Source organism: Loxodonta africana, chromosome 5 (assembly GCF_030014295.1).
Source record: "Loxodonta africana isolate mLoxAfr1 chromosome 5, mLoxAfr1.hap2, whole genome shotgun sequence".
NCBI lineage: Eukaryota > Metazoa > Chordata > Mammalia > Proboscidea > Elephantidae > Loxodonta > Loxodonta africana.
Window position 1 is genome coordinate 107,706,069 of NC_087346.1, and position 13,238 is coordinate 107,719,306.

General features: G+C 38.3%; 1 protein-coding gene across 11 annotated transcripts in view; it reads left to right on the plus strand.

Moving 5' to 3' along the window:
• The window catches only part of FRYL (FRY like transcription coactivator), a 272,999-nt gene that overhangs the window by 175,154 nt on the left and 84,607 nt on the right, over positions 1 to 13,238 (plus strand). For all 11 annotated transcript variants that reach the window (XM_064285836.1, XM_064285835.1, XM_064285834.1 and 8 more), the window contains 6 exons: positions 2,692 to 2,929; positions 5,372 to 5,557; positions 5,804 to 5,890; positions 9,007 to 9,275; positions 11,698 to 11,893; positions 12,970 to 13,094. In XM_064285836.1, the coding sequence (XP_064141906.1) occupies positions 2,692 to 2,929; positions 5,372 to 5,557; positions 5,804 to 5,890; positions 9,007 to 9,275; positions 11,698 to 11,893; positions 12,970 to 13,094 (1,101 nt within the window). The remainder of the gene's footprint in view (positions 1 to 2,691; positions 2,930 to 5,371; positions 5,558 to 5,803; positions 5,891 to 9,006; positions 9,276 to 11,697; positions 11,894 to 12,969; positions 13,095 to 13,238) is intronic.

The window sequence follows — 13,238 nt, forward strand, 5'->3', positions numbered from 1 at the left end:
TTGTTGATAAAATTAATGATTCCCAATATGGGGGGTCAGCAAACTTTTCTGCAAAGGACCAGGTAATAAATATATTAGACTTTATAGGTCAAAGGGTCTCTGTGGCAGCTATTCATCTCTGCCAACGTCGTATAAAAGCAGACATAGACAATGTATGAGGATTGGGCGTGGCTGTGTTCCAGTAAAACAGTACAAAAAGTGACACCGATCTGGATGGCACCATAGTTTGCTGACCCCTGTCCTAGATAGAAAACCAAATGACCATGATAGAGCAGTGATACTTATATTGAAAGATGTTTACTGCTTGCCAGGCACTCACCACTAAGGCTTAGGTTAAACTCATAATGAACAGTTAATAGACAGCTCTTTTTGCCCCATTTTTGAAAACTCCTAGCATTTCAGACATTCATGTGTCACTCTTATCCTCACTGTTGCATGTTGCCGTTGGAGATAGAATGGTGTTTGTCTACCTTTAGGATTATGAGGAGGAAGGGAGGTTACTTTGAAACTTTGCGCTGTGAGATGAATTCATTCCCTTCTCACTCTTTTAATTTTTTCTGTGAACTGAATTGCAGAGTTACAAAGATTTATGTCAACATTAGGGAGCAAAAGGGGGTTTGAATTAGTTATGACTGCTTCCTTGGGAAAGCAGTAAATAACTACCATTCTATTCTGCTCTTATCCCACACCTCAAGTTAACTCACCTACATCTTTATGAATGGTGGAGCAAGAGCTCAGCCTATCGGAGTTCCCCCACCGAAACGAAACTGCATCTACAAAGGGTAGTGAAGCCTAGTGAAGGAGCAAGCACCTGAACTACAAATGGCAATTTGCTTCTTTTCCCTGCCATATTCATTTACTAATTGATATACAAGAGTCCCTGGGTGGTGCAAATGGTTAAGCACTTACCTGCTAGCCAAAAAATTGGCAGTTTGAACCCACCCAGGGGTCCCTCAGGAGACAGGCCCAGCGATCTGCTTCTGACCATCACAGCTTTGAAAACCCTATGGAGCATGTCTGCTGTGATACACATGGGGTCGCCATGAGTCAAAATTGACTTGTTGGCAATTAACAAAAACAATGGATTTACTCAGTGGAAAGGTGGATTCTAGGATCTGTTTTGTCCCCAACTCCTATAATTTAGAGTTATGATGTCTAAATCTTATTTACTTAAAAATAAAGCAATCAAATGAACAAAATAGAGAAATATTGTAAATTTGTAGACCCATATACAACCTCTAAAAGACATTAGTTAATTCCCTTGCCTTTAATTAGCCAAGCTATATTATATTGTTGTTCAACTAGTTAAGTCATGACATGGATATTCTGAGTCACACAGATAGGTGTAAGATGGATATTTACACATTCTTCGATTTAAAGGGTATTGAAATAACCTTTGAAGTCAGCATGATAGAGGCTAATCACTGTTCTCTCCCATACTATCTCCTTTGGTGCTACTATCAGAGGCAGAATACTGGGCTAGAGGCCCTTAATCTGACCCTGTATGGTATTTCTGATGTGCTAATATAACTGCTGCTGCTTTGTGGCTTACTCTCAAGTCTATCTAGCTGTAATAAATTTTCTCTTCAGTCTCATTGTCAGTTGAAGGTTGACTTAGTGAAGACCAGAACTGAGTTCAGCAGGGTGAAGACTGTGATATCTCCTTTCTCCTAAATCACACAACTTTCCTCCTCTGTCATTGTGGATAACTCCATCTCCCCAGCTTCCCGAGCATGTAATTGTGACATTATTTTTAATATTACCTACTTATTTTATTCATTTAGGCTGTTTCTAACTGTGATACATTTGCCCTTGTGGTCAATCACTAAAATAAACCTCTTCAGACCGAAATCAGAAACTTATTCATATAGTATATATTCATATTTTGGTAGCTTAACTATAGCAGCCATCTTTTGTGGTGTTCTTGTTTATCACTCTCTTCCTTGTGTTCTGTTTAAAATGCTGTAACCAAACCTATGTTCATGCCCACATATTCTTTTGATGTTTTGATGTAGCCTCTTCTCTAACGCATTTAGACTTAAACTCTCTTTAGGGCCTTCTGTTTTCAGTTGACAGTATTTCGTTTTTCATTTTCTTGTAGGCATACCCCATTTATGATGTTACTCTTAAATTTGTTCTCATTCTCACCTTCAAGGATTAGTTCTGTTAAATTGATTCCATTTCTATTTGTTGTATTTCTTTCTTCATAATGACTCATCTTATATTTAACATAAATGAAATAATGGAGATAAGTTATGTCCTCTCCAGTGATAACAGAGGACTAAATAAGTGTGAAATATTGCTAAGATATTGATATGATTGGATAATTTTCGATTGACTATACAATAACAACATATGGTAATTTAAGGATTAAAGAATTTTTAAAATGGAATTCTGATCTATATTGTCTGTATTCTTTTCTGAAGTAAAGCATTTAAAGTATGATCAAACTTGTTATTCTGGATTATAGTAAAAGTGCTGACTGCTATTAATAGATTCATATGTGAATTTAAACAAATGAATATAGACTAGCATAAAGAAAAATACAGTGCAAAAAAGTGAACGTTGGTTCCTATCTTCATACTTCTTACAAAACACTTAAGAAAGGACATAAATTTATAAGATTTTAGTGTCAAGTTTTACTTATTTGAAAAGTTTTGTGGTTGGCTAATAGGATTTTGTTCTTGGTAGGCTCACAATTCATATGGATGAAGAACTGCGTGCTCTGGCTTTCAATACTCTGCAGGCATTAATGCTTGATTTTCCAGATTGGCGGGAGGATGTTCTTTCAGGATTTGTTTATTTTATTGTTCGTGAAGTGACTGATGTCCATCCCACACTTCTTGATAATGCTGTAAAGATGTTAGTACAATTAATAAATCAGTGGAAACAAGCAGCACAAATGCATAACAAAAACCAGGACTCACAGGTACCAAACTCTTTTGTTTTGTCCATAGTCAGTGGTAAATGCTAATATACAGCTCTACTCACTTTTAAGGTATTCCATAGTTTCTGTATTAAATGTATGATGTTTGTGTGCGTCTAACCTTTCAAACCTTCTTCCTTTGGTAACGATTAGTTCTTAATGAACATAGGAAGTGGAGATAATTCTAGCTTACATTTAGGCTGTTTCCAATATATTTAAAACCAATATAATAAAAAATTATGATAGTCTACCATTTGGATTATTTGATTATTTTATCCATTACACCAATCCTTGCTTCACGACCATATAAGCTGCTCAGATTGTTGATTTACGATAATAACCCACCAAACCCACTGCCATCAAGTTGATTCCAACTCATAGCGACCCTCTAGGACAGAGTAGAAGTGCCCCATATGATTTCTAAGGCTGTAAATCTTTGCAGAAGCAGACTGCCACATCTTTCCCCCATGGAACAGCTGGTGGGTTCCAGCCACCAACCTTTTGGTTTGCAACCGAACACTTTAACCACTCCGCCACCAGGGTTCCTTTTATGGTAATAGTTATGTATGAATCATACAACGTTGGTATCTCAGAGCTTAACCATGTAGAGCTTTAATGAGCATGCAAATCACCAGGTACCTGAGATTATTTTTCTGAAAAGCTCCCAGGTGATGATGCCCCCTGCTAGTCCATACTTTGAAAATGAAGGATCCAGTCCAATCCCCTCATTTTCCACAAAAGTGACTTTTGGTTCCAAGGTGTAGAGATGGTACCAAGTGTACAAATGGCATGGCAGGAGCACCCGACTTCTCTGTCTTAACATCGCAAAGGAGAAGGGGACTCATTATCAGCATCAGTAGCCCAAGGCAGATTCCTGTGAGGCCGAGGTCAGACATACCTCCACCCTCCCACCTTTTTACCAATTCTGACACCAGCCATCCCTCTCCTGGCACTCTACCTCTGTGCTCTGCTCAGTAATTTCTTGTAGTGGCCACACAGAACTCAAAGACCATACTCACAGTTATGGGGTTTATTAGGGAAGTACAAGTTACAATTCACGATACAGTTTTTCAGTCAGGGCAGCCTCTTCCCAGCGTTGGTCGCAGGAAGGCCTCTCTCTGGCCTCAGCCTGGCCTCTGTCCCACTTGGGCAAGTATTACAAAGCACTTTAGGTCTGTCAATAAGTGCCTGGAAGGCACCCCACTCCATCAGTAAGCCTTGGCCTAAAGGCACTCAGCTCTCTGAGTCTGTTGGTTGGCACACGGTTGGCACACTCACTGTAACCACCTTGCTCCGTGGGATGGGAAGCCCACTGCACCGTCTCATGCAGGTCTCCTGGTTCTGCTGCTGCTGCTGTTCTGCTTTCACTTCTCACCATCTTGCACCATCTCTGGTGTTACAGCTCGATCTCTCTGTCTCCTGGGTCTAGGAGACTCAAAGCACAGGGATCCCAGGTCCAAAGGATGCACTCCACTCCTAGCTCTTCTTTCTTGTTGGTAGTGAGCTCCCCCCTCCCTCTTTGGGAATGGCTCTCTTTTAAGCCTAGTGGGGTTGCGAAACTAACCAGTCCCCTTGTTAGGGTTCCATACACCTTGTTTGCGTAGTTCCACTCATTCATTTGGTGAGAGTTATAAGACCGTGGCAAGAAAGGCCATATAAAGCAATTCATTGCACTGCACAATGTTACAAAGTAGTCAGAGCGTCACAGGTGCAGAATTCATGTTTAGGCTGCTAGTTAAATGCTTTTTTCACTGTGTACAATCTTAACATTTTTTTTCTTTTTTTTTATTGAACTTTAGACGAAAGATTATAGAACAAACTAGTTTCTCATCAAACAGTACACAGATTGTTGTATGACACTGGTTAACAACCCCACGACATGTCAGCACTCTCCCTTCTCAACCCTGGGTTCCCTATTACCAGCTTTCCTGTTCCCTCCTGCCTTCCAGTCCTGCCTTGGGGTTGGTGCACCCCTTTAGTCTTGTTTTGTTCAATGGGGCTGTTCAATCTTTGGCTGAAGGGTGAACCTCAGGAGCAGCCTCATTACTGAGCTGGAAGGGTGTCCAGGGGCCATACTCTCAGGGTTCCTCCAGCCTCTGTCAGGCCAGCAAGTCTGGTCTTTCTCTTTGAGTTAGAATTTTGTTCTACATTTTTTTCCAGCTCTGTCTGGGACACTCTATTGTGATCCCTGTCAGAGCAGTCAGTGGTGGTAGCCAGCCACCATCTCATTGTACTGGACTCAGTCTGGTGGAGGCCATGGTCCAGTAGATGTGGTCCAGTAGTCCTACAATATTATACTTTTATAAATTAAATACTATTTAAATTGCTTCAGCTGAGGTAGACCTATAGTTGTAATTTCTGTGATTTATTTTACTCTTTATTGTTTTACTAGCATGTCTATACATATAGTTTGAATTTATTTTTAACTTCACTTTATTTTTCAAGCATGGCCTAGCTGATGGAGCTTCTCATCCTCCTCCTCTGGAAAAAAGTCCATATTCCAGTGTATTCCATGTGGTTGAAGGGTTTGCACTTGTCATTCTCTGTAGCAGCCGACCTGCCACCAGGAGACTAGCCGTCAGTGTCCTTAGAGAAATACGGACTTTATTTGCACTTTTGGAAATACCTAAGGTAAGATTTATGAAATGAAATACTTAGAAACTATCTTTTTGTCTGTCTATATCCCATTTCTGTTATTACTATGTAGCTGTAACTCACTTTTTAACAAAGTCTTTTTTATAACATCTAGCTAACCAGTCTGCCCTCAATTCCATTTGTAACACATAGTGCTAAAATGAACTTCCAGTTTGTACTTAGGTCTGGCTCTTTTTCTTTAACATTCCTAAAGTTTTTAATACTATGATTTTTTTTTTATAGGGTGATGATGAATTAGCCATAGACGTGATGGACAGGCTGAGTCCATCCATTCTGGAGAGCTTTATACATCTCACTGGGGCCGATCAGGTAACTATGATGATGTCATGCTTTTTAGTCTTGTTTTGGAAGTTAAGACAATGTATGTCTTAAAATACATACGTACATATATAATTGAATCCCCTTAAACCAAAGTAATGCATTAGCTAAAGCAAAAGGAAGAATTGATGAAGTAAAAGAACTGAACAGAAGATTTCAAAGGGCCTCTTGAGAAGGCAACGTAAAGTATTATAATGACATGTGCAAAGAGCTGGAGATGGAAAACCAAAAGGGAAGAACACGCTCGGCGTTTCTCAGGCTGAAAGAACTGAAGAAAAAATTCAAGCCTCGAGTTACAATAGTGAAGGATTCCATGGGGAAAATATTAAATGACGCAGGAAGCATCAAAAGAAGATGGAAGGAATACACAGAGTCATTATACCAAAAAGAATTAGTCAATATTCAACCATTTCAAGAGATGGTATATGATCAGGAACCGATGGTACTGAAGGAAGAAGTCCAAGCTGCTCTGAAGGCATTGGCGAAAAACAAGGCTCCAGGAGTTGAGGGAATATCAATTGAGATGTTTCAACAAACACATGCAGTGCTGGAGGTGCTCACTCATCTATGCCAAGAAATATGGAAGGCAGCTTCCTGGCCAGCTGTCTGGAAGAGATCCATATTTATGCCTATTCCCAAGAAAGGTGATCCAAACGAATGTGGAAATTATACAACAATATTGTTAATATCACACGCAAGCAAAATTTTGCTGAAGATCATGCAAAACGGCTGCAGCAGTATATCGACACGGAACTACCAGAAATTCAGGCCTGTTTCAGAAGAGGACGTGGAACCAGGGGTATCATTGCTGATGTCAGATGGATCCTGGCTGAAAGCAGAGAATACCAGAAGGATGTTTACCTGTGTTTTATTGACTATGCAAAGGCATTTGACTGTGTGGATCATAACAAACTGTGGATAACACTGCGAAGAATGGGAATTCCAGAACACTTAATTGTGCTCATGAGGAACCTTTACATGGATCAAGAGGCAGTTGTTTGGACAGAACAAGGGGATACTGATTGGTTTAAAGTCAGGAAAGGTGTGTGTCAGGGTTGTATTCCTTCACCATACCTGTTTCATCTGTATGAAATAAATAATCCGAGAAGCTGGACTATATGAAGAAGAACAGGGCATCAGAATTGGAGGAAGACTCATTAACAACCTGCGTTATGCAAATGACACAACCTTGCTTGCTGAAAGTGAAGAAGACTTGAAGCACTTACTGATGAAGATCAAAGACCACAGCCTTCAGTATGGATTACACCTCAACATAAAGAAAACAAAAATCCTCACAACTGGACCAACGAGTAACATCATGATAAATGGAGAAGATTGAAGTTGTGAAGAATTTCATTTTGCTTGGATCCACAATCAACAGCCATGGAAGCAGCAGTCAAGAAATCAAAAGACAACATTGTATTGGGCAAATCTTCTGCAAAGGACCTCTTCAAAGTGTTGAAGAGCAAAGATGCCACCTTGAAGACTTAGGTGTGCCTGACCCAAGCCCGTGGTATTTTCAGTCGCGTCATATGCATGTGAAAGCTGGACAGTGAATAAGGAAGACCAAAGAAGAGTTGATGCCTTTGAATTGTGGTGTTGGTGAAGAATATTGAATATACCACGGACTGCCAAAAGAACGAACAAATCTGTCTTGGAAGAAGTGTGGCCAGAATGCTCCTTAGAGGCAAGGGTGGCGAGACTGTGTCTTACATACTTTGGATATGTTATCAGGGAGGATCAGTCCCTGGAGAAGGACATCATGCTTGGCAGAGTACAGGGTCAGTAGAAAAGAAGACGACCCTCAACAAGGTGGATTTGACACAGTGTCTGCAACAATAAGCTCAAGAATAACAACAATTGTAAGGATGGCACAGGACTGGGCAGTATTTTGTTCTGTTGTGCATAGGGTTGCTATGAGTCGGAACCAACCCCACAGCACCTAACAACAACAACATGGCATGTAATAACCTAAACATAGGAGTACTGGTTAAAATGCAATGGGAAAAAATTTCCATTGAAGTTTGAAAGAAAAAATTACACTCCACTTCTTCAGTAAACATTTTTCGTTTGCTTTACCACATGCGTTTAAGTGCAGTAGATTAACTGTGGAGCATTTTATGCCAAAGCCACGTGTAATTTGACTCATTAAAATGGAAATGGTTTTCCGGAGGTGAGATGAGAAGGCAGAAAGGGACGGGAGCTGGTTGAATGAACACGGGAAATCTGAGGAGGAAGGAAGGAGTGTGCTGTCACATTATAGGGAGCAACTAGGGCCATGTAGCAATATTTGTATAAATTTTTGTATGAGAAACTAGCTTGAGCTGTAAACTTTTACTTAAAGCACAATTAAAAAAAAAAAAAGGGAACACTTTATCAACAAATACATTCCTGAGAAAACTTAAGCAAACTTTCTTAGTTGGGTGTTTGAAAAAAAGACCACATATCAAGTTTTCTTTGTTGGTGCTGAAAGATTGACTATCAAAATTTACTACTTCAGTTTTTTTCTCCCTGTTTTGGAATACATGAATAAGAGGTATATGTGCTTTCTGCACAAAGCTTGACTCTTATAACCCATGAGTTACACACAATAAAGAAAGATAAATTTTTAAAACTCTTTGTAAACTAAAGATCATGATTAAAAATATGTACAGTTTAAAGAATTCAATTAAAGAATTGTACCAACAAAGATTAATGGATGACTCTCTTCTGGTGCCTAAAACAGTGCCTAGCTCATAGTAGGTACTTTATAAATATGCTCATTGTAGGTGAATTACTGAATGAACTGAGCCTCCGTTCAGCTTAAGACTCCATTGGTTTTTTTTTTTAAGTAGTGGTTCTTAACTTTTTTGCTTTGTAAATCCTTTCGAGACTAATGAAAGTTAGGGAATCCTTCTCTAGAAAACCATGTGAGTGGACATGCCCAGAAAAACTTACATTCAGGGATTTACTACTCCCTACAACCCACCTGGGACCTCATATACCCCTGTTTAAGAACCTCTGTTCTAGAAACTACCAATAGACCACTCAAAGTATAAAGCAATTTGCATGGCAAAACTTCACAAGATTGAAATGTGTAATAATTGGTTCTTTTTTTCTCTACACAGACTACTTTGCTGTATTGCCCTAGCTCGATAGATTTGCAAACATTAGCAGAATGGAACTCTTCTCCAATTAGCCACCAGTTTGATGTAATTAGTCCATCACATATATGGATATTTGCACATGTGACCCAAGGCCAAGACCCATGGATTATAAGTCTTTCCAGTTTTTTAAAGCAAGAAAACCTTCCCAAACACTGCTCTACAGCTGTGAGCTATGCTTGGATGTTTGCATACACAAGACTTCAGTTGTTGTCCCCACAGGTTGATATAAAGTAAGTTATTTTGCTAGGCTAAATTAAAAATGCATATACTGTCAGCTTTCCTAACGTATGTATTCAGAAAGCTGTATAAGTTAGGCAATCCTATAAATACTGTCATGCTGTTTTGATGTATTAAGGAGGGAGAAGAAAGTTGTATAGGATACATTCATATAATTCCTTTGCCCTTTTCATGTAATTCAGTCTCACCAAGTTGGAACTGCTATTTTACTTATTAACACAGTGTTTGGTACATGTGTCCAGTGAATCTGTATTGAAGGGAAGAATTAATGAGGAAAGGATCCTATGATAAGTATAGATGTGGGTGTAGATAAAAGTCTGTAGATGAAAGGTGAGAGGTAGAGAGGATCCAAGGTCAGTGGCCTTACTTTTCTAGATGGCATCATAAGGAAGGCCATCTGCTAGTAAGGAGTGATAATTATAGCATTGGGTGGTGGTTTTGAGGGTAATGGCAAAGATGTAGAATATGCAGAGTTGACCAAGGTCATTATAAACTGCAATTAATTTCTTCTTGCTCTTAAATATGGAAGATAATTTTTGAATGTGAGTTTGGCTTCTTGATTTCACCTCATCCAGTATGCCATAGATTATATGGTATGAGTCCTTTTATTGTATGACTCCCCCACATAAGCACAAAGTGTGAATAAACTCAACATTGTAAACTTGCATTAAAGGCTTTCCAAGCCTAGCTCCAGTCCTTTTTTTATCACTGCCATCCGTATATTCTTATGTTAGAACCAAAGCGAATCTCTCAAAGTTCACTAGATGTGGTCTACAGTTGCCATTCTGTGGGCTTTTGTTCACATGAACCTAGATTCTTTTGTTTTCTCCATCTTTGCATGTCCGTATCTGACATATCTCAAATTCCACCTTATTTTTAAAGCTTTCTCTTACACCTCCGACCTAGAGTAATCATCATTCCTTTTGAATAACACATGTATATATGTATGTGTATTTGGTGTGTGTATATATATGTATACATATTTGTGAGTGTGTGTATACACACACGTATATACACACACACACACCAACTAACTAGTTGCCGTCAATTTGACTCTAACTTACGGTGACCCCATGTGTGTCAAAGTAGAACTGTTTTTCTATAGGGTTTTCAATGGCTGATTTTTTTAGATGTAGATCACTAGGCCTTTCTTCTAAGGCACCTCTGGGTGGACTCAAATCACCAGCCCTTTGGTTTGTAGCAAACACTTTAACTAACTGTTGCATATAGGTAGAGAGATCCTGAGGTGTTTTGTATTGAATGCTGTCTTTTAAAATATGTTTGACTCCTATGTTGCAAGACATTTATGACCATATTTAAGAGTGTAAGCTCCACTCCTACCAGCATTCCCTATCTCCCCATTCTTCTGTATTTTTCTTTGTCATACTTAGCACCATTTATGTCATTATGACATTGTTTTATTTGTATTTATTAATTGTATGTCTTCTCTAACCCATATGATGGCAGTGATTTTTGTCAGTTTTTTTGTTGTTATTTTACTGCTGCATCACCAGTGCCCAGATCACTGTGCCCATGTAGGCACTGTTGCTAAATGAATGAAGTGGTGTGTATGCATTATTTATCTTATTATAAGCCATTCATAGGCAGGGACTGCATATTAATATTTTTTTATTTTTATTTACTCTCAGTTCTTAATCCCAACAGAATTTTGATGGTTGGGAAGATTTATGCCAGTTGTTCCAAAATATATGATAGATGTACTTTTTTCAAGACAGAAATTTGGCAGAAGGCTTAAAAAAATGTGTTTTTTTTTTTTTTGGACTCTGCCATTCCATATTCAGGAATTTATCCAAGGAAATAATTAAGCGTATGTGCAGACGTATATTGTTTACGATGGGGAAAAATTGCTACTGACTAAAATGTCCAACACTGAAAGTATGGCTATATAAAATATGATAATTCATATGATATAGCATACAGTTCATCAAAGATGATGTCATGAAAGTATGCCAGATTACATGGAGAGATGTTAAAATACATGTTAAGTATAAAAAGCAGGTACAAAATAATATTAATCAGTTTTTATGAATTAAAAGAGGTGTATCCATGCATTTATAGTGCGTGTGTATATGAACAGAAGGAGTATAGAATATACAGTGCTTATTTTGGTATGGAATTAATGGTAATTTTCATTTTCTTTTCACTTATTTTTTTCTACATGGCACGCGTATAATAAGTTATAAAATGTGTCCTGATAAAATTATTAATGTTTGTCGCAAGAATAATAGGCTATGTTGAAATGATCCCATAATACATTTTAATTTCCCATCTAATACTTTATTCACTTATATGTTATATAATTCCACAAAGATTTAGTACTAGTAATAAAAATTTTGAGCTAGCCATCTTCCTTAAAATTGATAGAAATTTAGCATTACTTTTTCTTTTCCTTAGTAGCCCCATCAATGCTAAGAAGGTGAACGCTACCACGAGCAGTGACTCCTACATCGGCCTGTGGAGAAACTGTCTGCTTCTGTGCTGCAGTGCGGCAACATCCACGCCGTCTTCAGCATCTACAGGTTCTGTGAGGTGTTCTCCTCCCGAGACGCTGGCGTCGACCCCCGACAGTGGCTACAGCATCGATTCTAAAGTAAGCTTTCTGGATCTATCCTCGAATCTGAATGGCATTGTAAAAGTAATGTTTTAAAATTTTCTTTTCGAAGACAGTAAAGTGAGTTGATTAAAAAGTAAATCATTTGCTTACATTAATAATAAAAATAGTCGAAGAAATCCTATTAATATTTTTATGGATTCAGAGTTGGAGCCAGTGATACATAAAGATTTTTTTGTTTGTTTTGGTGAGATAGGGCCATGCCCATTAAATTCATTATAGTGAATATTTAAAAAATAACTTTCATCCCCATTTTTACTTTGTTTCCTATAGTTCCTACACTTATAAATATTTAATGCAAAGGATTCATTTAAATAATTTCTTTTAAAGTACCTGTCTAGAATTTCCCTAAGTCATATAGTGATACAAATAGTACTGATAAAAACAGTTTTGTATTTGTTATGATATGGCACAAAATTTTATGGAGTAGTTCAAGGAAATTTAGAAAACTTAAGACTTAGGTGTCTAACTTTGACACTGATGACTTTTAAAAGTAATTTTGCTTTACTCATTTTCGTGGATCCAAAGACATTATGGAATTTCTGATGAAAGGAAGCAGTTTATTATATGACGGTGAGTATCCATAAGAAGTAAAGAGACCTGCAAACAAGTCTTAGCTCTGTAAACAAACGTGCAATGAGACATGGGACACGTCATTTAACCTTTTTTAGGTTATGTACACCGTAGATAAAGAGCCCTGGTGGCGCAGTGGTTAAACACTTGGCTGATCACCAAAAGGTTGGTGATTCAAACCCACCAGTGGCTCCATGGGAGAAAAGACCAGGAGATCTGCTCATGTATAGATTACAGCCTTGGAAACCCTATGGGGCAGTTCTGTTCTGTCCCATAGTGTCGCTTTGAGTCAGAATCAATTCAGCAGTACACATACCACCACCACCACCATAGGTGAAATTTGAAGCACCGTTCATAATAATGTTTCATTTATCCTTTGTCCTTGACCAAAAGATTGCTGGTCAAATTATTTAGTTGGAATTAATATCACGGAATTGCATATCAGAGTGGCTGCTATAAAAACAGTATTTTTTTCCCCCCAGATTATCGGCATCCCATCCCCTTCATCCTTGTTTAAGCACATAGTTCCAATGATGCGCTCTGAGAGCATGGAAATCACAGAATCCCTTGTTCTAGGTCTTGGCAGGACCAATCCAGGAGCTTTTAGGTAATTATCTTCTTATGATTTCTGTATGCATTAAAGTAGTAAAAGTGGCAATTTAGAGAGAATATGGTAAGTCAAGCAGAGTACTCTCAGGATAGTTGCATACCAGTCTGGACTTTTACCAGTTAACTAGCTGTGTAATTTTAA